General features: G+C 48.4%; 1 protein-coding gene across 4 annotated transcripts in view; it reads right to left on the bottom strand.

Moving 5' to 3' along the window:
• Positions 1-7894: 7894 nt before the first annotated feature.
• P4HA2 (prolyl 4-hydroxylase subunit alpha 2) overlaps positions 7895-22156 on the bottom strand; it is a 31556-nt gene continuing 17294 nt past the window's right edge. For 2 of the 4 annotated variants that reach the window (XM_037050507.1, XM_037050508.1), the window contains exons 8-16: positions 21477-21670; positions 20577-20753; positions 17415-17485; positions 17075-17174; positions 13138-13191; positions 12479-12544; positions 10574-10642; positions 10094-10190; positions 7899-8381 (exon numbers count right to left, since the gene is read on the bottom strand). In XM_037050507.1, the coding sequence (XP_036906402.1) occupies positions 8311-8381; positions 10094-10190; positions 10574-10642; positions 12479-12544; positions 13138-13191; positions 17075-17174; positions 17415-17485; positions 20577-20753; positions 21477-21670 (899 nt within the window). In that variant the 3' untranslated portion in view covers positions 7899-8310. Of the gene's footprint in view, positions 8382-10093; positions 10191-10573; positions 10643-12478; positions 12545-12593; positions 12654-13137; positions 13192-17074; positions 17175-17414; positions 17486-20576; positions 20754-21476; positions 21671-22156 lie in introns of all 4 variants that reach the window. The other 2 variants (XM_037050509.1, XM_037050506.1) reach the window with 2 other exon arrangements.

The following is a 22156-nucleotide window of genomic DNA, read 5'->3' as shown; positions in this document are numbered from 1 at the left end:
ATGTCACGAAAAATTATTCGCTGTGTGTCTGAAGTTCAGATTTAACTAGGTGCCCTGTATTCTTATTTGCTAAATCTGGCAACTCTAATGTTAGCGTTTAGATGCCAGGTTTGGAAATTTAAAAACAATGCTGTGCCAAGCCACGTCGCAGCCGGAGGCAAAAGGAAACATGTGCCCCTTATATACACATATTTGCGCATTTTAATAGTTAATGTTCCCAAAATAAATTAGTTGAAAATGTTTTAAAATTGAAGAATTGGTATACTCAAATACACAATATTTTTAAGTTTAAATATTATACTAAAAATTACTATAAATTTTATTTTCCTGGCTTTAATGGAAGAAAACTCACCAAAATTTTTTAAATTTACTCCTCTCGACCAAGCGAGATTTTAAACATTTTAAAATTAACTTCAGCTTACTGAAACTTCTTTTGCAGGATGCCACTGTGACTGGTATTGTTTTTTAAAAGTTCCCTACACTACTTCTGTTACACAACTCAGGGGGTTTGCTGCTTTGTGTGTTCTCTTCAAGAACAAGTTGTGGTTGTCATTAGGAGCCAGTAAAGCAGACAGACTTCACATCCAAGCTCTTTCTCCTTGATTGCTTACATACTTTATTTGGTTAATCATATGTTGATTTCTTCTTTGCAGTTGGCTAGATTTTAGCATCTAGCAGGAATAGGACTTAGTAAGAATCACCCAGCCCTTGAGATCCTTGTACTATCTAACAATTCCAAATTTGGGTAAGACTGTACTAAGGAAAATTTGTGAATCAGTTTTAGAGGATCCAAACAATGCTGGTTTTATATTATAAATTTTTGGTGCTGCATGCTGCTTAAAACTACTTCAAATAAAATATCCACAGGATTTAAATCAGACTGTTGAAAAGGTTGCTTTTTGTAACCAGACGTGTCCAGAGAAGATAACTTCTCCTGCCCCGACTGGTGTGTGTGGCTCATTGGTTTGGGAGTTGGTTCTGAAAATCTGGGTTTCAGGCGAGGCCTAGATGAGGCAACCAACTGATGTTTCTCTCCCTCTCTTTCTCCCTCCCTTACCCTCTCTCTAAAAATAAACAAATTAAATCTTTTTTAAAAAGTCTCCAGGCAAAAATACCTGAGGATGCCCACTTGATTTTCACATCTCTATTTCTAGGACATTTATTATCTCTTTATATTTGATACTTTTCTTACTATAATTGATCCATGCATCCAGTGATTTTTACATTTCCAATTTGTTCTCATTTTCTAATTCAAGCAATATTGATATATTCGTATCTTTGCTAAAGTTTTACGTTAATCAAACATACTTTCATACTTTATCTTAAACATAACACTCATTTGTTATGAGCAGAGAGAGGCCTTCTGTTAAGCACATGGCTTTGTATAATCATGGATTTTTAATTGTAAACCTTTAATTTTTTCTACTTCAAAACAACATCCCATAGAGATAAGCTGCATAAAAATTTTTACTCTATTTTTGCTATTTCAGCATATTATATTTTGTGGTTTGAATTTTACCTTTTAATGTTTGACAAAGATGTTTGTCTGAAGTTCCTTGATTGCATTTGATCTTGATACGCCTCAGGATTTGTTGATATGTTTTAATGTAGTTTTTAGAACAGGATTAATGTTCTGTCTGTTCACTGAATTAACAAAAAAAGTATCCTTTGAATAATAATGAAATGGTTATATGTAAATTCATTGAAAGTAGCATTTCTACACATTAAATTAAGAGTATGAACTGAGCAAGGCACAAATTTGGCATGATCACTTTGGGGGCGGAGTAAAGACTTGTACATCCTTGTATACATACCTGCTCTATTTGTTCCATTATTATAACTCTGGCTTCAAAGATTTTTGTCAATATCATTTTTTTCCAGTCAACTGAGAATTTCATTAGATCACCCATATCCCTTTATCTTGTCAATAAAATCAACAAAACTTTCTTCTATTGTTATGACATTCTTTTTTAGAATGTTTATTTGTTGATTTTAAAGAGAGAGGAAGAGAGGGAAAGAGAGAAGGAGAGAAATATTGATTTGTTGTTTCACTTATTGATGCATTCATTGGTTGCTTCTTGTATGTGCCCTGACTGGGGATTGAACCCATAACCTTGGCATATCGGGACAGTGCTCTAGCCAACTCAGCTACCTGGCCAGGGCCTATTATTATGACATTCTTAATGGAAACACACTTTTTAATGATGGGCTATGTCTGGTATACAAAAAACAAGGAAAAGTCTTTTGCTGCTTTTATTCCCTGTAGTGTTTCAGATCTAACATGATTTCCTGGTAGCATTGTGTGTTTCCCCCAAATTCTCATTCCCTAACTACCAGAACATTGGGTTTGGAGTTAGGGCCTTAAAGAGGTAATTAAGGTAAAATGGGGTCATATGGGTGGGCCCTAATCCAATATGACTGGTGGCCTCATAAGAGCAGATTAGGACACAGATAACACATAGATCAAGAGGTCAGCATGTGAGGACAGAGTAAGAAAGTCACCATCTGCAAGCCAAAGAGAGAGTCATCAGAAGAAAGCAAACTTCTGACAATTTGACCGTGGACTTCTAGCCTCCAGAACTGTGAGAAAATAAATTTCTGTTGTTTAAGCCATCCAGTCTGTGATACTTGGTTATTGACAGCCTTAGCCAACTAATACAGATTGTAAATTTGCTTTGAATTTTAATAGACAAATGAGGCACAGATTCGTCTTTATGATAGGTACATCAACATTAACTTAAGAAACACAGAATTGGGTTTTTCAACTTTTAGAATCATTTTATCCTGTCCAAAGTATAACTGACAGAAGTCAGGAGGTAAAGGGGCATGTGCTAATTTTATACATCAACTCAGCTAGCTCATGATGACCTGCTGTTTGGTCCAACACGAGTCTAGACCTTCACCTTGAACAGTAGATGTCAGAGAGACTACCTCGGCCTTTCAGAAAAACCAAGCAACTGAGGGGGGACTATAAATAATATAACCATCAAACAGTGGCAAAGGAAGGGGGAAGTGTATTGAAGGGTGGTAAATATAGCTGGATGATCATTTCTCAAGTTTCTCAGGTGAAAAAATCAAGAGACAGCATTATAAGTATGATTTATGGTCAGAAAATTTAAAAACAGAATTGAAGGAGGTTCCTCTAGGAAGGGGGGCTAGGGGAAGAAGGGAGAATTATTTATGGTGAACTCTTCTATTTTTTAAGCTATGTGCATGTATTTTCAACTGGGATAGCAGAAGAGGCGAATTTCTACTTAGGCTTCAAGACCCAGATCTAGAGCTGCCTACTGTAGTGTAAAATTCCAGACCCTGGCTCTGCTGCCCGCGCACTAGGTCCTCCAGGACCAGACCTCTCACGTGTCACACATCAACTTATGCATCTTTTCCATCACTCTGAATTATTTAAAGTAATGGCAGTACTTTATCATCGTGTCCACATCTGATCTTTAATAACTACTGAATGAAAATGTAAATTACTCTTTTAGAGCAAAGGCTTTGGGAAACTGCCAGATCAGGGTTTGATTGCTAGGCCTTTCACTAAACAGCAGTGAGACCTTATGTGACCTCAGGTACATTACCTAAGCTTCCTGACCTTCAGTTTCTTCATTACCTATTCTAAAGAGTTGCTGTGAATTTGAAACAGGCTGTAACTTCCCCAGCACACTACCAAAAGCATACTGAAGTGCTCAATTCTTTGGTGCCTCGGTGAACATGTGAATGCTAAGTAGGTTAATCAACATTACTGAAAACAGTGCTCTGTCTCTAAGGTTACCCTGTGTTTGTTTCCAGGGCCACACTGGATTGGCAGGCTGGCACCAACACATAATACATTGCTTAATGCTGATTCCATGCTGAATGCAGGAAATGTCCAAGATGAACAAGGAGCATGATACACCAGATAACTGAGAAAGGTATCAAACACAGGTTTTCTGTATCTGTTTTTCACATGAAAATGAATTTTAAAAACTCAAATGAAAAAGATTCCCAGCTGAAATGGAATCATTTATGGTAGACTGACTTTCATATCAAAAACAACCATGAAATCTACATAAAAATTTCCTAGAAATCTGTCTGAAGCAAAGAGGGCTTGTGCATCAGGATCCTGGGGAAGGTGAATCTCAGGTTGGTGAGCCAAAAGTCTGGAGCCTCTTTTATCCTTAGGTCATTTACCGAGTCTAGGCCTGGTGAGACACTGAGGACCCAGAAGAACCCAAGCAGTGCACAACTTTGAAGAGGCAGAGAAACCTCGGCAGTCTCAAGGGGCACTGAAGGACAAAAATTAGAATGTAGTTTGTTAGAAAGTTAAATAGGAGCGTGGGGTAAAGAGCTTAGTCAACCACTCAGCCTGTTTACTCCCTCAAATAGTTTCTGAATGCTGAAGTTCTGCAGAAGGGAAGGTCAGGAAGCTAGGCAGAAAACGTCAGAACTTTAAAAAAAAGAATTTGGGGGGCAGTGTCTAGTTACTGAGGATACAAGGATTAGAGCTGTGTGACTGCCCAGGGAGGGGTGGGATGAGGGAAAAGATCCAGTTACCAATTTACCCTCTCAACTGGAAAACCCCTGGGGAACTATATCCTGTAAGGGATAAATGAGGGTAAGTCAGAGGTAGAGTCTGAAGAAAACTGCAACCCACCCTTCATTAAGTTGACTCAGACTCTCATTCGAATTCAAGTGATCAGTTCCCACTCTACCTAGTAGAGGAAATGGTGAGCCCTTTGTGTAGGTTATCAACATCCAGAGCTTCTACAGTTAGTCATACACCATGTCCAGCATTCATTCAAAAAATCCCAGGCACAGTGAAAGTGGGCGAAATGACCAGAAACCAAGGGGAGATAAAGGCAACAGAAAAAGATCCACAGATAATCTGGAGTTTTCAGGCAAGAATTTTTATTTATTTATTATTTTTAGAGGGTGGAAGGGAGGTAGAAAGAGAGGAAGAGAAATAGCAATATGTGGTTGCCTCTTGCACTCCCCCTACTGGGCACCTGGCCCACAACCCAGGCATGTGCCCTGACTGGGAATCAAACCCGTGTGACCCCTATGGTTCGAAGGCCAGCACTCAGTCCACTGAGCCACACCAGCCAGGGCTCAGGCAAGAATTTTTTAATAACTGATTCATTAGTTAAAGAAAAACATGGAGAAAGTGAGAGATATATTCCCTAGAGAATTAGAACCTAATAAAAATAACTGAATGAGCCCTGACTGGTGTGCCTCAGTGGATTGAGCACCAGCCTGTGAACCAAAGAGTTGCCAGTTTGATTCCTGGTCATGGAACATGCCTGGGTTGTGGGCCAGGTCCCAGGCTGGGGGCTTGTGGGAGGCAACCAATCTGTTTTTCTCTGACATTGCTGTTTTTCTCCCTCTCTTTCTCCCACCCTTCCTCTCTCTTAAAAATAAATAAATAAAATCTTTTTAAAAAATCTTCTAGAACTAAAAAATATAAGAACTGAGATTAAGAGCTCAATAGATGGATTTAACAGGAGAAGAGATAAATTAGAAAGCAGATCAATAAAATGTATCTAGTCTAAAGCCAAATGGAGAAAAAGGATAAGAGACAGAAAAGAAAGGGGACATATGCCATACAATGAAAATTTCTCACATCCAGACTATTGTCATCCTATAAAGAGAGGAGAGAGAAAATGGGACAGAAACAATATTTTGAAAATGTCTGAGAAATTTCTAAAACTGATCAAAGACATTAACTCACAAATTAAAGAAGCTCTATCACCCCCACACTGAGAAGTAAGAGAAAGAAACCCACCCTAGGTGTTACCATAGTAAAAGCACTGAAAACAAAAATAAAGAAAAAATTTAAAAAACAGACAGTAGAGAATGGGCAGGGGAAGTTACTTTCAAAGGAACAATAAAAGGACAAGACAGTTGAATTTTCTTTAAAAAGATGGTGTAAAAATAATAGAGTTACATCTATTAAGTGCTTAAATAAAAACTAGGTATAGTCAACAGAAGAAAAATTAGTAAACTAAAAGATACCCAAAAATATAGCAGAAATATAAAAAATATGATACAGGTTAAGAGATAAGAAGAATAGTATGATATAGTCTAATTTACATTTAAATGGTTTCAGAGGGAACACAGGAAATACTGAAAGAGCAAATGATTTAAACATTTTCTAAAACTTATTAAACATATTATTATACAGATTCAAGAAGCCCAAAGAATCTCAAACAAGAAAAAAGAAAGAAAAACCCTAGCAGGCCAGTAATTTTTCTGCTGGTTCTCAGCTCCAAGCTCATCCTTCTGTACTCAGCTGTCGTCCTGGACTTGTGGTGACATCAACTGCATCTCCCAGACTCTCTCACCAGCTCCTTCTGTTCAGGTTCTGCCAACGGAAGGCATGATGGGAAACCCAATGGCACTAGGTAGGTGGCAACTGCCCTAGACCCGGTGATTTTTTTTTACGTGGGACACCGTTTTATGTATTATTAAGCCACAGACATAAATGAAAAAGATACGGTTATAATGCTTTAAAAAATAATACAGGAAATATTTTCATGATCTGGGGGTAAGAATTTCTGTTCACAGTCCAGTGCTCACCCACCACACCACACCAGCCAGGGTGGAAGATTTTAAGGTATAAAAAGCATAAATCAAAAAGGGAAAACTTCATAATTTCACACAAAACTTAAGAACTGTTCATCAAAACACAGAACTAAGAATGAAAAGACAATTAGAAAAAAGATATAATATGTAGAATATATAACCAATAAAGAGCGGTGTCCATAATACATTAAAAATTCCTATGAATCAGCAAGAAAAAGACTTGAATAGGCACTTTTTAAAAACCTGGAGACCAATAAACATACAAAAAGTGTTCAATGTCATTAACAATCATGTTAAAATTAATACTATACATGTAACAAGCTAGTTACAATTCAAAAGTATGACAATACCAGGTACTGGAGAAGGGTGGGATAACACAAACTCTCATTTACTCCTGGTATGAATGTGCATAGCCCCCTGGAATACATGATACAGTAACATTGAAGACTCACCTGTGAGACTCAGCATTTCCACTTCTAGGTATACATATACAACAGAAACGTGTTTATGTACACCAGGAATCATGCATAAACTGCAAAAATGGCGGCATTATACATAATGTACATGGACTGAAGTCAACTCAAATGTCCATGACCAGTATGTTGGCAATATTATGGTACTGTCCTCAAATATACATGAACAAAACTGAGTGAGCTATACAAATTCAAACAAACTATAGCTACAGAGCAACATAGATGAATCTTAAAAACAACCATTGAATGAAGGAAGCCAAACACCACAAAATATACATAGACACATACACACTTTCTCTCTCTCTCTGATTCCATTTACAAAAAGTTCAAAACCTGGGAAAACAGAATGACCACTTATTTAGGGATGCAGACACAGATAGTAAAACTACAAAGAAAAGCATACTACCACAGACCATTAGACAAATGGTCACCACCAAGGTACCGGGCAGGGGAGGAATGGGGCGTGGTCCAGATGATCTGGGAGGGGCTCACAGGGGCTCCAGGGGTGTGGATTTGAAAATCATCTGGGTGTGGTGATGTGGGTGCTTGTGCCTACCTTTGTATTCTTTAAACTGCATATCTGTATATCACAAACAATTCTGTGTGTATCTCAAAATTTAAAAATAAGTTTCAATTTAACAGCATCACACTCGTGAGCATAAACGATCTCTATACTGTCTGGGAGACAAGGAGAGACTTCCTGCCTCACTTTCCAGAAAGGACACTGAAGCTTGGAGGAGATCTAGATGCTGAAACCATATCTAGTACCCAAGGTCAGGGTCTTGTCTTTGAAGTACTCACTACCCAGGTTCTGCCTCCTCAAAGGAGGTGCATAGGAAATGGTGAAGTTGGTAAAAGCTCCTGTCTTAAAAAATACTCCAAAGAAGGCTCTTTAAGGCTTCTGGCAAGGACATTTTATTTTTTGGTTAAAGCCACATTAACAGAAACACCATAAAAACAAACATGTAAACAAGGTATCAGAACTCTGGTTCACTGAGACATCTCACACCCAGAGCATCTGAGGTACAAAGGCACCTGGCTAGATGCTGGACAACCTGACTCTGCGGCAGCTGCTCTGACCCAAGATGGCACAGGATGACCAGAAAGGCTGGGACCCAGGCCACCCAGGACCCTCCCCTGTCCGCTTGGTCCGCTCCAGACAAACCTTCACTACTCCAAAGACCCGCCTGAAGGGCTGGAATACAAAGGTGTTTGCCACGTTGAACTTGCAGACAAAGAGCTGCAGGGGCAGGAAGAGGAAGGGCGGGAAAGGATGTCAGTCAACTTCTGTTGATCCACACGGCCTCAAGAACTCCTGTCCGCGTTCATGGAACCACTTATTGGAGACTGTGAACAGACAAAAAACACATTACAATCCTGCTGGTTAGGTCAGCCCCCCAAATTCATGACTTCTTCAGAAGGAATCCTGCACTGGACCCTCGGATTCAGATGAGAGTATGAAATGGTCTCAGGTCTCAAGCTCAGGAGGAAGCTTAGTGAGGAAGAAAGACATATGTATAAACAGTATGTATAGAGAGATGTGTGTAAGGTTGCCATAGAAACAGAGCCAAAGGTCATCTAACCATGTGGAGGAAGAGGAGAGCCCAGGCTGGACATGAAGTTTGAATGGGACTTGTCCAGGGAAGAAGATGGACAGACCATCATGGTTTTTGTACCAAGGGGGTCCAGGAAGTGGGAACAGGATGAGAATGACATCCAGGCATGAACTCCCAGGTGTGTGCTAAGAACCCTGGCCAGGCAGCTATTACTGGAAAGTGGCAGGTAGGAAGTGAGGGGCAGGAGGTGAGGATGGGGAGGCCTGGATGTCGCCTCAGGAGCTGTGGGCCAGTGGATCCGACCTCTGTGCCGTCCATAGCCAAGGGGTCACCTAAAACTGCCTCAAATCCCCACAAACCACATTTCATTCCTCGACACAGGCTCTTCCACAATGAATGAAACATTTATTCCAATGTACTACAGAAGGCATAGATCTTTTTAAATGTAAGTCAACATGTAATAATACAGGTACTTAGTTGAAAAATTCAAAATGTCTATAAGGCTGAGATGATAAACAGCCATCTCCCACCCCTTCCCATCAGCAATCCTGCTTTCAGAGGACATTCGACTTCTTTAGCTGGCTTTCCTGATGATCTGCATTTCCCTAAATAACTTGCTTCTAGGGCGATTTCTTGACTTTCGATTTTGGAATTCTTTTATACAACCCCTAAAACATACCTATTACCACCTATCTTCCTAATACAGTTAATTCACAGGTTTTAGTTATATTAATATTTAGTGTTTACATATTTACATATTAAATATTTACATGTAAACATTGCTTACACATGAGCTACCTAACATTTCCTTTTTTGTACCACTTTTTCTTTTCCCTGGTCCGCAACCTCCTCATTTTCTTTCTCATTTGTTCAATTTTCTGAGAACCTATCACTATTTATCCCCAGAACTCTGGAGCAGGGCTATAAACTCATCTCTCTGTGATCACTTCCTGTCACACGCTGGTTCGAGCCTCTCCACGGTGCACCCCAGATGCCTCCAGATGCAGCTCAAGCTTCAGCCTCTGTGGTTTGGACCAGCCTCATCTCTTGGCCCACAGGCCTCCCCTTAGCCAATGACAAAGGCAGCCAGTCCCCACAGCTGTGGGGCTGGTTTCAGCCTATAGGTGCCTTGCTGGCCTGGGACACCCCTGCCCCTCTCTGACTCCCATCCTCCCCAAGGGCTCCCTCAGAACCCTTGCCAGAGTCCACCGCTCTGGAGAGCCATCCTGGACCTCCAATGCTTGTCCAGCCAGTCCTCCGCTCTCTTGGCATCTCTCAAGCGGCTGTCCTGACATATACCCAGCTCAGTGGACTGTTACATGGCTGGATGGGACTACCAGTTAGCAGGAATAAAAATTTAAAAAATAAAAAAAAACACCTAAACACTTCAACAAGAGAAACAGTCTAGGCTTTGTGAAAATCTGACAGCCATTGTCTCCAGCTCGGGTCTCAGGATGAGCACGAAGGCCCCCGAGGCCCAGCGCCACTCGTTTGGCCACTCACCCCACTTGCAGCCCACAAGCACGGGGCAGGCAGCGTGCCTCGTTCGGTAGTCACCTTCCCCACTCCGCAAGAGGTTGTACCAGAAAACTGCCGTGCCCTGGGAAAAGGAGACAGCCCAGCAGACCACACTGTCAGAGGCTGGTCTGGAACCTGATCCAGGGCACCAGAGCCCCACCCCGAGCAGAAACACCCCCAATGTTTCAGGCAAAGGGGGACAGGGCCCTGGAACTCCAGCCACAGACAAGTTCCCCAGAAAGCACCTGCCCTTCCCAGGCTGGTGGGTGTCTGAAAACCCACCTGCCCCTCAGGGGCCTCCTTCCTTACCCCTTCTCCCCTCACATGAAAGCTGAGACCACAAGGTCAGAGGTTAGGCAAGAAGGGGCTAAGGCCCCTCCCAGTGAGAGTCAAGTAGGCCAGCGAATGGGACTGGGGGACATAATGCCCTACTTCAACGTCTGAACCATACAAACTAGAACTTACCTTCTTGGGCCAAATTGCAGCCCCCAGATCAGGAAAGACAGTGGCACCCCCAGCTTCTACGTCACTCATCTGGGAACACAAGGCACAGAGCTTGGACTTCACCCGAGGCGTTCAGAACCACCGAGCCCAGAGGACAGAATGAGGTGAGCAGATGAGCCTCCTCTGAGCATGAGCAGCATGGAAGGGGGGCTCTGCTCCTCGGCCAGCCTTTCAGGGAAGAAAGGCTCTTCCCACGCCCGGCCCCTCCCTCAACCCTGCTGAATCCATGTGGTTCGTGGGGACAGTCCCCGTGCCACGGGCGCTCAAGACCTGCAGGCCTGCAGGAGACCCACACCCCGCAGTCCTCAGATGGGACAACCCAAGTCTGGACTCTGAAGATGCCTGCCGGGCCTCCACCCCTTGTCCCCGTTCCACCTGGGCCTTGCCTAAGCTGCAACACCCCAGGAGCTGCCCTGATGCTGCCAACACCACCCGTGGCCCCACTGTGGGCTGTTTCTCTGGCTCTAAAAACATGTTGCTGTAGTTAGTTCCTCACCTCCCCAGAACAGCGCCTTGGCCAGAGCCGTCTGGGTGGACAGGCAGGGCACCATCTCTGCCGAGGCCCCACTTCCTGCCATGGCCGCAAACTAAACAGAACACGGTTCCCTGGCAGGGAGGCGGCCCTCGTGCCCAGAATGCTCTACCCGCGCCCATGGCGCCACTGCTCCCTCCTCTGGCTCTCCCCTTTTCCTACAACACAGTACTGTTCACAGCTAATAAGTATTTCCACAGGACACATACCAGACAGACTGACGGGTCCTTGACAGGCATGGAAAATGAACCAGATGAAAACCCCTGATGGCCACAGCCCCAGGGGTCAGATCCAGACTCTCCTCTAGAACCTGAAGGCTCCGTCAGGCCACCGGCCTCTCCCTCCAGCCCTTCTCTGAGCCACCAGCCTGCTGCTATTTTTCCAACATCCCACACTCTTTCCCTCTTCCAAGTCTCCACACACTCTCCTCTGCCAGAAACCAAGTTCCACCAACTAATTTCCACTCCACCTTCAAGTCTTGACATTGACATGTTCTTCCCCAGGGAGGCCTTCTCTGAATGCCAACCCTGAGCTACTGGCTTCAAAGCACCTGTTGCCATGGTAATGAGAGTTACCTCTCCTGTGTTTAATATGGGCCTCTTGTCTTTGACCATCCGCCTCCCCAGACAGACCACACATGTCCTGCTCACCAGCGTGTTCATGGCAGTCCCCAGCACATAAAAACCATGCAATAAAAAGCTTAAATGACCCTGGCTGGGTTTCTCAGTGGGTTGGAGCGTCATCCCATACACCAAAGGGTTGTGGGTTCAATCCCCAGTCAGGGTGTATACTGGCTCTCTCTCTCAAAACATTAAACACATTCTCAGGTAAGGATTTAAAAAAATTAGAGGAAAAAATGGACATAGGCATCTGTCTCTAAGTTTCCTGACAGCTTCTCAGTCTCCCTAGGGCTGGCTCTCTCAGCAGAGGGGAGAGAAAACTGTCGCTCACATGACAGAGAAACCCAACAGCCTGAGGCTGGGGCACACATTAATTGGTGGGAGGCAGTACAACAAGTCTGAGGAAAAGGCAGCTTCTATCCAAGAGCACCTCGTGGCTACTTCCTCACTCTGCTGCCAGAAGGATGGAACCTTCCAGGGCACCCACCTAAAAATTCCAGGCCCATCAATAAGTAAGATGTGAAGGTCCTGGGGGTCAGGGGTGGGGGCAGTGAGCCCACAGATGGGGAAGAAAGGACAAGAAGGGTGCAGAGGGCCAGAAGGGCCCAGCCTTTGAGCACCGCTGCTGGTATCAGCTCAGACAGGAGGGAGAGAGGAGAGCTTGCTGGACCCAGGCTCCCCTTAAGGCCCACACACCTCACACATCATACTCACGTAGTTTAAGAATGTGGCCACACGGTTCCCCGTCCCTAAATGCTTGAAAACATCTTGCTCATCGTTCTATAAAATCAAGTGAGAGTGAACAAGGGGTCCTGGACCCAATACTTACATAGTTAAGAAACGTCGCTAACCTATTCCCCTCTGTTTTGAGGCCGCTGTCAAAAGGTCGCTGCAACAAACAACAACTTTCACCCAAGTTTGCAACTGACTTCACCCACCATCCCCCACCCCCACACTGGGGCAAAAAGGGTTGGGGATTGTAGTAAGTGTGCATTTCATCCATCAGCCTGGACCACACAGACCAAGTAAACCCAGGCAGGACATGGGGAGAGGGCGGGAACAGCTTTCGCAGAGACCCAGTGGGTCCTCTGCTGTAGAGTTGAAGGAAAGGACAGCAGGGTGGGCAGGAGGAACGCTCCCCACATCACAGGGGAGACGGCCAGGCCCCTCTGGGCTCGCAGGCCTCCAGGCCTCAGGCTCCAGATTGGGGCTTCTCCAATAACAAAGAGCAACCCAACAGCCTGAGGCTGGGGCACATGGGTGAGGGGAGCCTGCTGTGGAGGCTAAAGTGCTTCGAGGAACTCCAGCCTTCTCACAGAAGCTGGAACTGGGCCCTTTGCAAGCACTGGTGATTTGGGTGACTTGGGCCTTACCCGGGAGAAGTCAAAATGCGGCTCGTACTGTCCTCCCATTCCGTAATTAGCAACCTGGTAGAAAACAACAGCATTGACCTTGTCAGCAGCATGAACTGAAGCAGCCCCTCTCTCAGGGGTGCTGTCTTCCCAGGTAACAACTAGAATACCTGAACCTCCAAACAACCAGAAGCCCCAAGACCAGCCTCTCTAAGGTGGAAGGTAACTATGTCCGGCCAGCAGCAGCGGAGCAAATGCTGCCGGCACGTCTACAGCGGGGGAAGAGTAAGGCTGCAGCACAAATGTGGTTTCCCAGAACAAGATGGGCCACCTGCGCGAGGCCACTGCAGAGAAGCTCCAGCCTTCAGGGACTCTCAGATGGCAGCAGAGGGAGCCCTTGAGACAGGCTGTGGCCTGAGCCCTGTTTGTTTGGGAGATAATGAGAAGGTAATCCAGAGGAAAGCCAACAACAAACTTATGATTGGGACTTTTTTTAAAAAATGCTAGTTTGGGAGCTTCTCAGTGCCTGGCACTACCCCTGCCACATCTGCCAGCATGCCACAGGAGCTGCTCCTGGCCCCGCTGGGCGGGCTGACAGGGCCTCGACCACGCAGTGGCCTGCTGCCTGTGGGACTTCTGTCTCTGAGTGCAGCAGCAGGACCTGGGTGGTGGCTGCAGAGTGGCCAGAGCTGCCACCCTACTTTGGCGCCTCTGTCAGGAGCCTGGCCCTGAGCAGGACCTGGGCCACCTCAGCTGCAGCAGCTACCCGGTGTCAATCATTGGATTAGAAATTGTAAGTGCCTTTGTGAACAGTTTATCAGGACAAGGTAAGTCCCAAATCGAGATGGTTATTTTAGCTTCAGTAGACAGAGAAATGACATTCAAGATGAAGTTCAGAATCTAATATGAAAGCTGGCTGATCGAGCAGCACCACCAAAGTCCACCCAGGAACACTTCCTGAAACCCTAAACACTTGTGGTCCTCAGAAAATGAGCACTTTCAATGGATCCTTCTGAGCAATTCTGACCATCGGATGAGAAATGCTGCAACACTGGCAACAAGGGAGGCCATCAGGGAAGGCAAGGGGGCGGACTTCACCAGAGACAACCCTCCTGTGGGGGCCCAAACAGAATCTGTCTCATGCAATAGTTCTATCGTTCAAAGTGCAGACACTGGGCAGCATGGCTTTCAGTCTTCCCCCAAATAAAAACCTCGACGTGGAGAGTCAGGGATAACAAATGCAGTCACCCATGGCTTCAGCCTCCAAGATGCCCATACCAAACCCCCGGGCACCCTGTCAACAGAGCGGGAGGCCCGGCTCCGCAGCTGGCCCGCAGGCTGCAGGCGCCTCTGTGGAGGGGAGTGCTGGGGCAGATGACAAAATGACTGCACCAAGGCTGTTTCTGTGGCTCCACTCACATTGAGAACTGAAAGCAATTTTAACATGACGGTGCCTGCCGCGCTGCTGCACCGGGGAAAGTGCCAGCACTGCACGCTGCTCTGCTCGCTGCTGGGGCTGTGGGGGACGGCTGCACCCCCAACACTCCCATATGTTGGGGGAATGCTTACACATTCAAATCCCAGGTAGTGAAAGAAGCTGTGCTGCCCCAGCTGGTCTGTCTTTTCAGTTGGAGACCCACATGAGGTCACGGAGCCGAAGCCCTTGGACCTACGCTCTCCAGCACTGTCTCCAAACAGTGCCTGTGCCACGGAAACTGCCAGACTGGCCGCATCTGACTCACCGTCTGGGCAAGCTTCAGTCCCCAGGCTCACACCTTTAATCACAAGCAACTACACGTCCAAACGGAGGCCTGGGAGCAGGTGTTCATTTGAACCTTCTGATTTGTTGTTGCAAAAGTAGAAGAGCGGTCGGGGGGAGAGGGGTTTTTATGATGCTGAGATACGAGTGAGGCTAAAAATAGTTAGAAATCACTTTTCTGGTGAGACTGAGACATCGAGTCAGAAACGTCTTCCACCTTACAGAATTCTAGCAGTGGTACCTCTATCAGCCCTTACCCAATTCACAAGAAAACCTCACCTTCCCCTTTTTCTTGATCTAGAACAAACCCACCAACTACATGATCTAGATGATCTAGATCATCTAAATGATCTAGAGCAAACCCACCAACTACAGCGGAAGGAGCGTGAACAGGCAGCCGAAGAACGGGGTCTTGTCCAGAAGCCTGCAGCGCCCCCACAGGCACCGGGCATGCGCTCATCACACTGCAAGCCCTCTCTGTGGGACAAGCACTTACAGGCAGGTGCCAAAGCCCACGCACACCCCTCTCCCCCAGACAAGGTGGGACCAAAGCCTCAACACCACTGGCCAACTGTGGGAAGGCCAAGGCAGCACCTGGAGGTAAAGCAAACAAAACCGGTGTCTCGGCCCCCACAGCGGTCTGAATCATCCAGAAGAGCCCTGACTACCTCCGGCACCCAGGCCCCATCATCCGCTGAGCGACAACACGACGAGAGGCCAGGCAAGGCGAAGTTGGTTCAAGTGCAAAGATGCCGCTTTCTGGGGCTGTGAGTGAGACAGAGCACAGAGGGTATAGCTGGGAGGCCAGCCAGGAGGACGGCAGGGCCACAGATGCCGTCCCCTCCTCTCAGCAACCTCAGCCCAGGGGATGGGATCAGCCCATCCAGCAAAAAAGTACAGCTACTTGGTCAGGACCATGAGAGTCCTGACATCAGCTCTGATATGCAAGAAGCAGTGGCAGGTACCGTAAGTACAACAAAAATCCTGCCCAGATGAAAGGAATCACAACAAAGACAACTGGGCTGCAGAATGCACCGAGCACGCTGAGAGCCCTAATTTCTCTTGAACGGGCGGTGTTCTCACGCACGAGAAGGAAGTGGGAAATGCGGCAAATTCCTCTACCTATGAGCCTGTCTGCAGAACTTAAAAATCAGTTGAGAACTACGATGAGCTGCACTGAAAAGATTACAGAAAGTTTTCACAAGACTGTCTATAAGGTAATCAGCATGTTTTTTAAAACCTGTGGTTGACTTCACACAAATCCATAAAGATGACCTTCAAATTTGGTTTTCTGATTGCTGACACAGCTATAGACTAAAGCGGGGGAGAGGGAGCAGGGAGGGGGCACAGAGAGAAAGAGAAAGAAAGAAAAAGGAGAGAGAAAGAGAACGAGTGTGCAGGCCAATTTGCTTGGGTGTGTCCAGGCACAAATCAGACTCTTTTCCACATGGCCTTCAGTGCTGTGTTCTAATGAGAGCTGCGGTTAATCAGACCCAAAGGCCAAGCCTCAAGGCGAAGGGCGAGATCCCCGAACACGTAGAAACTCTAGCTGGACAGATCGAGGAGACTACGAAATGCCAGGGAAGCTTCTCCAACAATGTCTCAGGCCATCACTTTACAACGGGAGCAGAGGCTCCCACGTTCAGAAGGTGGCCAGTGCCGACTTGAACTCAGCAGGCTGAGGATCTTCGTCAGGAGCTTTTACCCCGAACCTGTCAGCAGTGCGGCCACATGTCTTCACAATCACCTTTGAAACACAGGAAGCCAAGGGCCCACACGGGCGCTCTGGGAGGAGCACTCCGCCTTCACGTCTAGCAACACACCCGGGAATACTTTCCCCACACACACACTTGACCAGGACTCAGCACCTGCCCTCTGAAGTCGTTCACAGTTCTCGCAGAGGTGTCCCGGGAAGAGCTCGAGATTTCCGAGTCCGTAGAAGAAGATACCAACGGGCCTGCCATGCCTGGCTCCCAGTACGATACTGGGCACACAGGGTAATCGACAGGTGCTCACTGTTGAGTGCCAGCGGGCATGCTTAATTCTGGCTCCCCAAAGTGAGGTCACTTCACAGTCACAGCATTATACAGTCATTTTGTTTATTGGACAAGCCTCCCTAAGCCTGTTCCTGGGCACCATGGGGGACCATCTAGCCAGAAACACCAACTCCTAACGCAGGGTCCCAGGGACCAGCCATACCTGCAGCAATTCTGCGGTCTTTACTGTTAGCCCTGTGATGTGCTGCATCCGGCGGTTCACTCGTGCCACCACGGGATCATCGCCCTCCTCCAACCAGGAGCTGAGCAAAAGGAAGAGGGAGAGAAAGAGAGGGAGGGAAGACATGCTTAAGTGAGGTCCTGCACTCTCTCCCCAGAGTCAGGACTGGCACTAGCAGGCAGCATGGGGACTGCTGTAAGCGGGGGAGGTGCCAGCAGGTAGGACAGGCCAAGCCGCCCTCCCCTGGGACTCCCTGGGTGGGGACCAAGAGGCCTTGGAGCTGGGCTTGAACAGTTATCCCACCACTGTCACCTTTGCTGACCTTTTGGAGACCCTATAGCTGGCCACAGTGAGGACGCCTGTCTTGGGATCGCGAACAGTGGCTCGTGCGAGCTGGAAGGCAAGAAGAGAGGGCAGGCTTATCCTTCTTTGCCTTGAGTGCTTTCCTGGAGAGACTGGGACTGGATTTGCCAGTCAGGCGAGTGTGGGAAGAAGCTTTGCAGGCAGTAGCTCCAGCCACAGCCCCGTGATCCCAAAGCCAGGCCGGCGCAGTCATCTGAGGCTTCCCCATCCCTGCTCCATGGTCAGGTCCTGGCCCCTGCTTTCACCCAGGGCCATGCCGTCTGCAGGACTGTGCCTATGGAGTCTGCTTGTCTATCTGCCCATCTGCCCAGACAGCTGCCTTCCTCACCAGGCCCACACACTGCCATCCTACCCACACAGCACAACCTGCACTGGCTGCCCCCCACCCCCACCCCACCTTCAGACAATGCCACCATCCCTGAGTCTCAGCTCTGAACACTAATCTTGACCTGGTCAAGTCCACAGCCCTTCCCAACCTCAGGGGCCCCCTGTGCCGAGACAAGTGTACGAAGGCTCCCCTGCTGCCCTAGCAGATACTGGCTCCCACTGCACAGGAGCAGAGACAGGAGACGCAGTGTCTATGCACCTGGGCAAAGTCTCCAAGGTCAGACGGCAGGATCAGGAGAGGAAGTTCTACACGTAGAATCAAATGAACTGCTGCCAGGAAGCCAGCCACCTCACCCACCTCATCACACATACGTGTGCCCCTCACCTACCTCGTCTCCCCCAGGCTTCACAGGCAGGTGCAGTGATGTACTCCCAGGGGACCTGCTGCCTGGACCTGGCCCCTGGTGCTTCAGCTGTGGACCATCCCAGTGAACTCACACAGCTGGGACCACAGACCAGGACACCCCCACCTCCACAGCACCTGCCCTGAACTTCAGTAAGCACTTAGTGCTTCCTACACGCCTGGCACTGCACTGGGTGACCAAGGCATGGCACCTGCCCTCCTACAACTCAGTCAAGTGAGGGGGGCCGAGAACCAGCTGAGTTACTGCTGCACAGCATGGATCTGGACATGGACTTGCAGCCAAGGAGAAAGAGGGAAGGCTCTACACAGGGGAGGGACACTCACAAACTGAATGTAAGAAGGGTCCTTGTGGAAAGTTGACTAAGGCGGGCCAGAGTGGGAATGGCAGGCCAGTGAGGAGAACAAGGCAGAGGGCAGGGCAGGTGATGGTGGCCCGGTGGGGCTGGCAGAGGGATGGCGAGGAGAAGGTGGACCAGAGGCTGGTGAGGAGGTGAGACCAGCTCGGACACCACGCCGCTCCTCTAGCACGTTCTGGTGGGATGGCCAGCGCGCTCAGGACAGAGAGAGGGCTCCTCCCTGATGGTAGCCACAGCCACTGAGAGACCCCGTCAAAGCACCAGGGCCCCGCTGCTGGCCAGACGCCTGTGGGAGGCTCTGGCAGCTGTACTCTGCTCCTGAGGACAGACAGAGCTATTCTGAAAACAGACTGGGGACTCAAAGGCAGCTGCCGAGCACTCCCCATGGGCCGAGTTAAGCTTGTCGGCCCCACTTCAAAGCCGGCACAGCATCTGCCCCTTGGAGGCTCCGGAAAAGGAGAGGTCAGCGTGTTTGGCTCTTCGCATGGCTTCTGTTCACAGACAAGTTTTCCCAGCACCACCCCCATGGCCCTCGCCACACACATGCATGCGTGCACCACCCCCACCCCTTTCCAACACACACACACAGAAATGCCTCACTGCCTGTGTCTAAGGGACTTAAGAAGAATTCCTCAGGAGATTCTGACATACAACACCTCTCTCACTGGGCAACCAGGAGCGTGGTTTTCTCCCCCGGAGGCTGTGGAGCTGATCCAGGGGGTGCAAAGCAATAGGTCCTGGTCCCCATGCTCCACACATGCTGGCTAGACCCTCCCTTGGCCATGTCGGTGACACAACTGACTCTGGCACCTCAAACCAAGGTCGTTCCAAGATGAGACCTGGGAGCCAGGGCAGGAACCTTGCTTAGGTCTCTCCATGAGCACCAGGCCTCCTGGCCACTACAGTTCCATGAGGGGCAGAATCCTCCCTGCCAATCACCAGTGACAGAGAGGGGAGGGGAGATGGCAGCAAGCAGTTCTCTTTGAAAGACATCAACTCTTTCAAATCTTGTATGCACTAGAAATAGAAGAATAACTGTATAACATGATGACAGATATGCAATAAACCTACAGCCAACTGCATATACAGCAGTGAAATACCAGAGGAGTTTTCAGCAAATTCAGGAACAAGACAGGGGCACCTCTTGTATCAGTGATCCAGAAGTTCAGGGCAGTTCAATGGGACATGAAAAACAAGGGAGCTATAACTATTAAGAAGAAAGCAGTTTTTTTCTTATTTGCAGGTGATACTACTATCTGAACAACCCAAGAGAATCGGCTACAACCAAAAGAGGAATGAGTTCAGCGACAAGCTGGGATGGGCACAAGTCTCCATTTCCTCGTGGGGACGGGGGGTGAGCGTGATGGCACAGCCTGCTTACTGTCACAGGTATACGTTGAGCACTTAGCACAGGGCCTGCTGCACTTAAGAACTCTGTAAATATTAGCTATTACTAGGAAACAAACTTTTACAATCAACAGTTTAGCATACAGTAACGAACCAGGAAAAGTACAGTGATGGAGAAACAGAGTGAAGCTACAGGAACAAAACACCCACCCAGGAGTGGATGCCACAAGGCGCGTGCAGGGCCTCCTGCAGACAATGTTAGGAAAGACGAATCCATGATGACACCCAAGGTGGAGGAGGAGACTCGATATGGTACAGATGTTCTTTCCCCCCTCTCTGCAGGCCTGATCAGGAGCTCTCCAGGACCCAGCGGGTGACACCCTATGGCATACCTCCTAAAAGCTCGCCCCCAACACCCCAGCCCCCACAGGGGGGCGACACTCGGCCCTGTGGGCCTTCACTGGCCCCTCTGTGCCCTGGCTGTCCTCGTCAGCTCCTCAGCTCTCTTCCCCACCAGTCCACAAGGTCAAACTGGGTCTGCAGCTCCTCAGTACCCCACCCTGCAGTAAACTCACTCTAGACACCAGACAAGGCCAGCTGGGGAAGGACACACTACCCCACAGTACCAGGGATGAGTGACCCGAGAGGGACCCGCAGAGACACCTACTTTGGGTTTCGCAAGCTCCTTGATCCTCTGGATCTCCTCGTCGGACATGACATCGTAGTACCTGACGATGTGCGGGCTGTCCCACTCGTCCTCCTCCTTGAAGGGGGCAATGAGCAGCTGGGGTGTCCCGCGGCCGTGGTGGTACCTACAGAAAAGCCTCTTCTGCCTCTGGGGTGTCTGCAGAGCACAGAGCAACAGGCCCCGAGCTGAGCGGGCCCCAGCCCTCTGCCCCAGGCTGGCTGGCTGCAGATGCTGGACTCACACCCCGCCCCCCCTCCACAGAAGAAACCAAAAGCCTCTCAGCTTGACTGGCATGAAATGATACCTCACACATCAGGCAGTGTTTCTCTTTCCCCAGAGTACCACTGGGCTCTGTGGCAGAGGGTAACCCCTGACCTTTCTCACAGAGATGTGAGTAGGTTTAAAGGGCTTAGGCAGGGGACTTCCCAGGAGGAGGGGCCAGTGAGGGCCAAGCAGTTGGCCCAGACTGCCTCACACCTGAGCCTCCTGGTGGAAGCCCTGGGACCCCAGGGCTCTCGAAGGCCAGTGATACCTGACACCTAACTGTCCTACAGAGCCCACAACTTCCCCTGGGGACTGAGGAATGGCCACACCCAGGGTTTTCTTCCCAAGAGTGACTTGGGCAGAAGCTGGTCGTGCTGGGGTAGGGAGGGGGCTCAGGAATAAGTTAGAGAATTGACAGTCTACTTGGGACATGAGGGGAGAAAGTCTCCTGTCCTACACCTCAAAGAAGGCCCACACGTCAGCCTCCGCAGACACTACGAAGGACTAGGGAAGATGCTGAAAAGTAACCCACAGCGGAACATCCTCCCCAAATCTGCCTTCCAGAGTCAGAGCGTTGGTCCATGGCCTGGGCTCCAGGCCTGCCCCGGGCCTCACCAGTCTGACACCCTCCCCACGACAGAGGCTCTCGTAGACATCCCTCTCGGGCAGGTAGTCCGAGGGCCTCTCGTAGATGCTGTCCGGGGTCTCCTGCTCAGCTTTGGTCTGGTTTGATACCATTTTCTCTCTTTCTTCCTCCAACAACTGTTCAAAGTATCGCAGATTCCCTCCAGCTCGTTCATGGCTCGGGTCTAGAAAAAGCAAAGAACAAGGAGAAAAAGGAAACCACAAACATCTGTTAGGTCATTTAGAGAAATTATTCTATAAGCGGTTTTCCCTCCTAGCAGCGCGCTTGCACGCAGCATCTGCCTTCCACGGCACCTAACCGGGTTCAAGAGTCAGGGCGAAAAAGACAACAGACATCCTCCCATTCTGATCACTGATGAGAAAAAGGCAATGAAGGCACATGGCAGGTGAGGAAGGCTGGGGAGGGGTACTTAGCTGGTCACTGAGGGGGCTGTCCTCTCAGGCCTCCCTGTAAGTCCCAAGGACACAGGTCCAGAGTCCTGCCTCCTGCCCCCAACTTGGCTGTGTGCCAGTTACATTTGTCCCCTAGGGTACATCCATCCCTGGTGACCCCATCACAAGCTGGGCCCAGCTAGAAGGCAGGCAGAAACAGTGGCCACGAAGAACAGCAGCATGGCACTGCCCCAGCCTCATGGTACGGGCCTTACAAC

Source organism: Sturnira hondurensis, unplaced genomic scaffold (genome assembly GCF_014824575.4).
Source record: "Sturnira hondurensis isolate 20B ecotype Veracruz unplaced genomic scaffold, ASM1482457v3 Scaffold0006805, whole genome shotgun sequence".
Taxonomy (NCBI): Eukaryota; Metazoa; Chordata; class Mammalia; order Chiroptera; family Phyllostomidae; genus Sturnira; species Sturnira hondurensis.
This window is presented reverse-complemented; position numbering and strand designations above follow the sequence as displayed.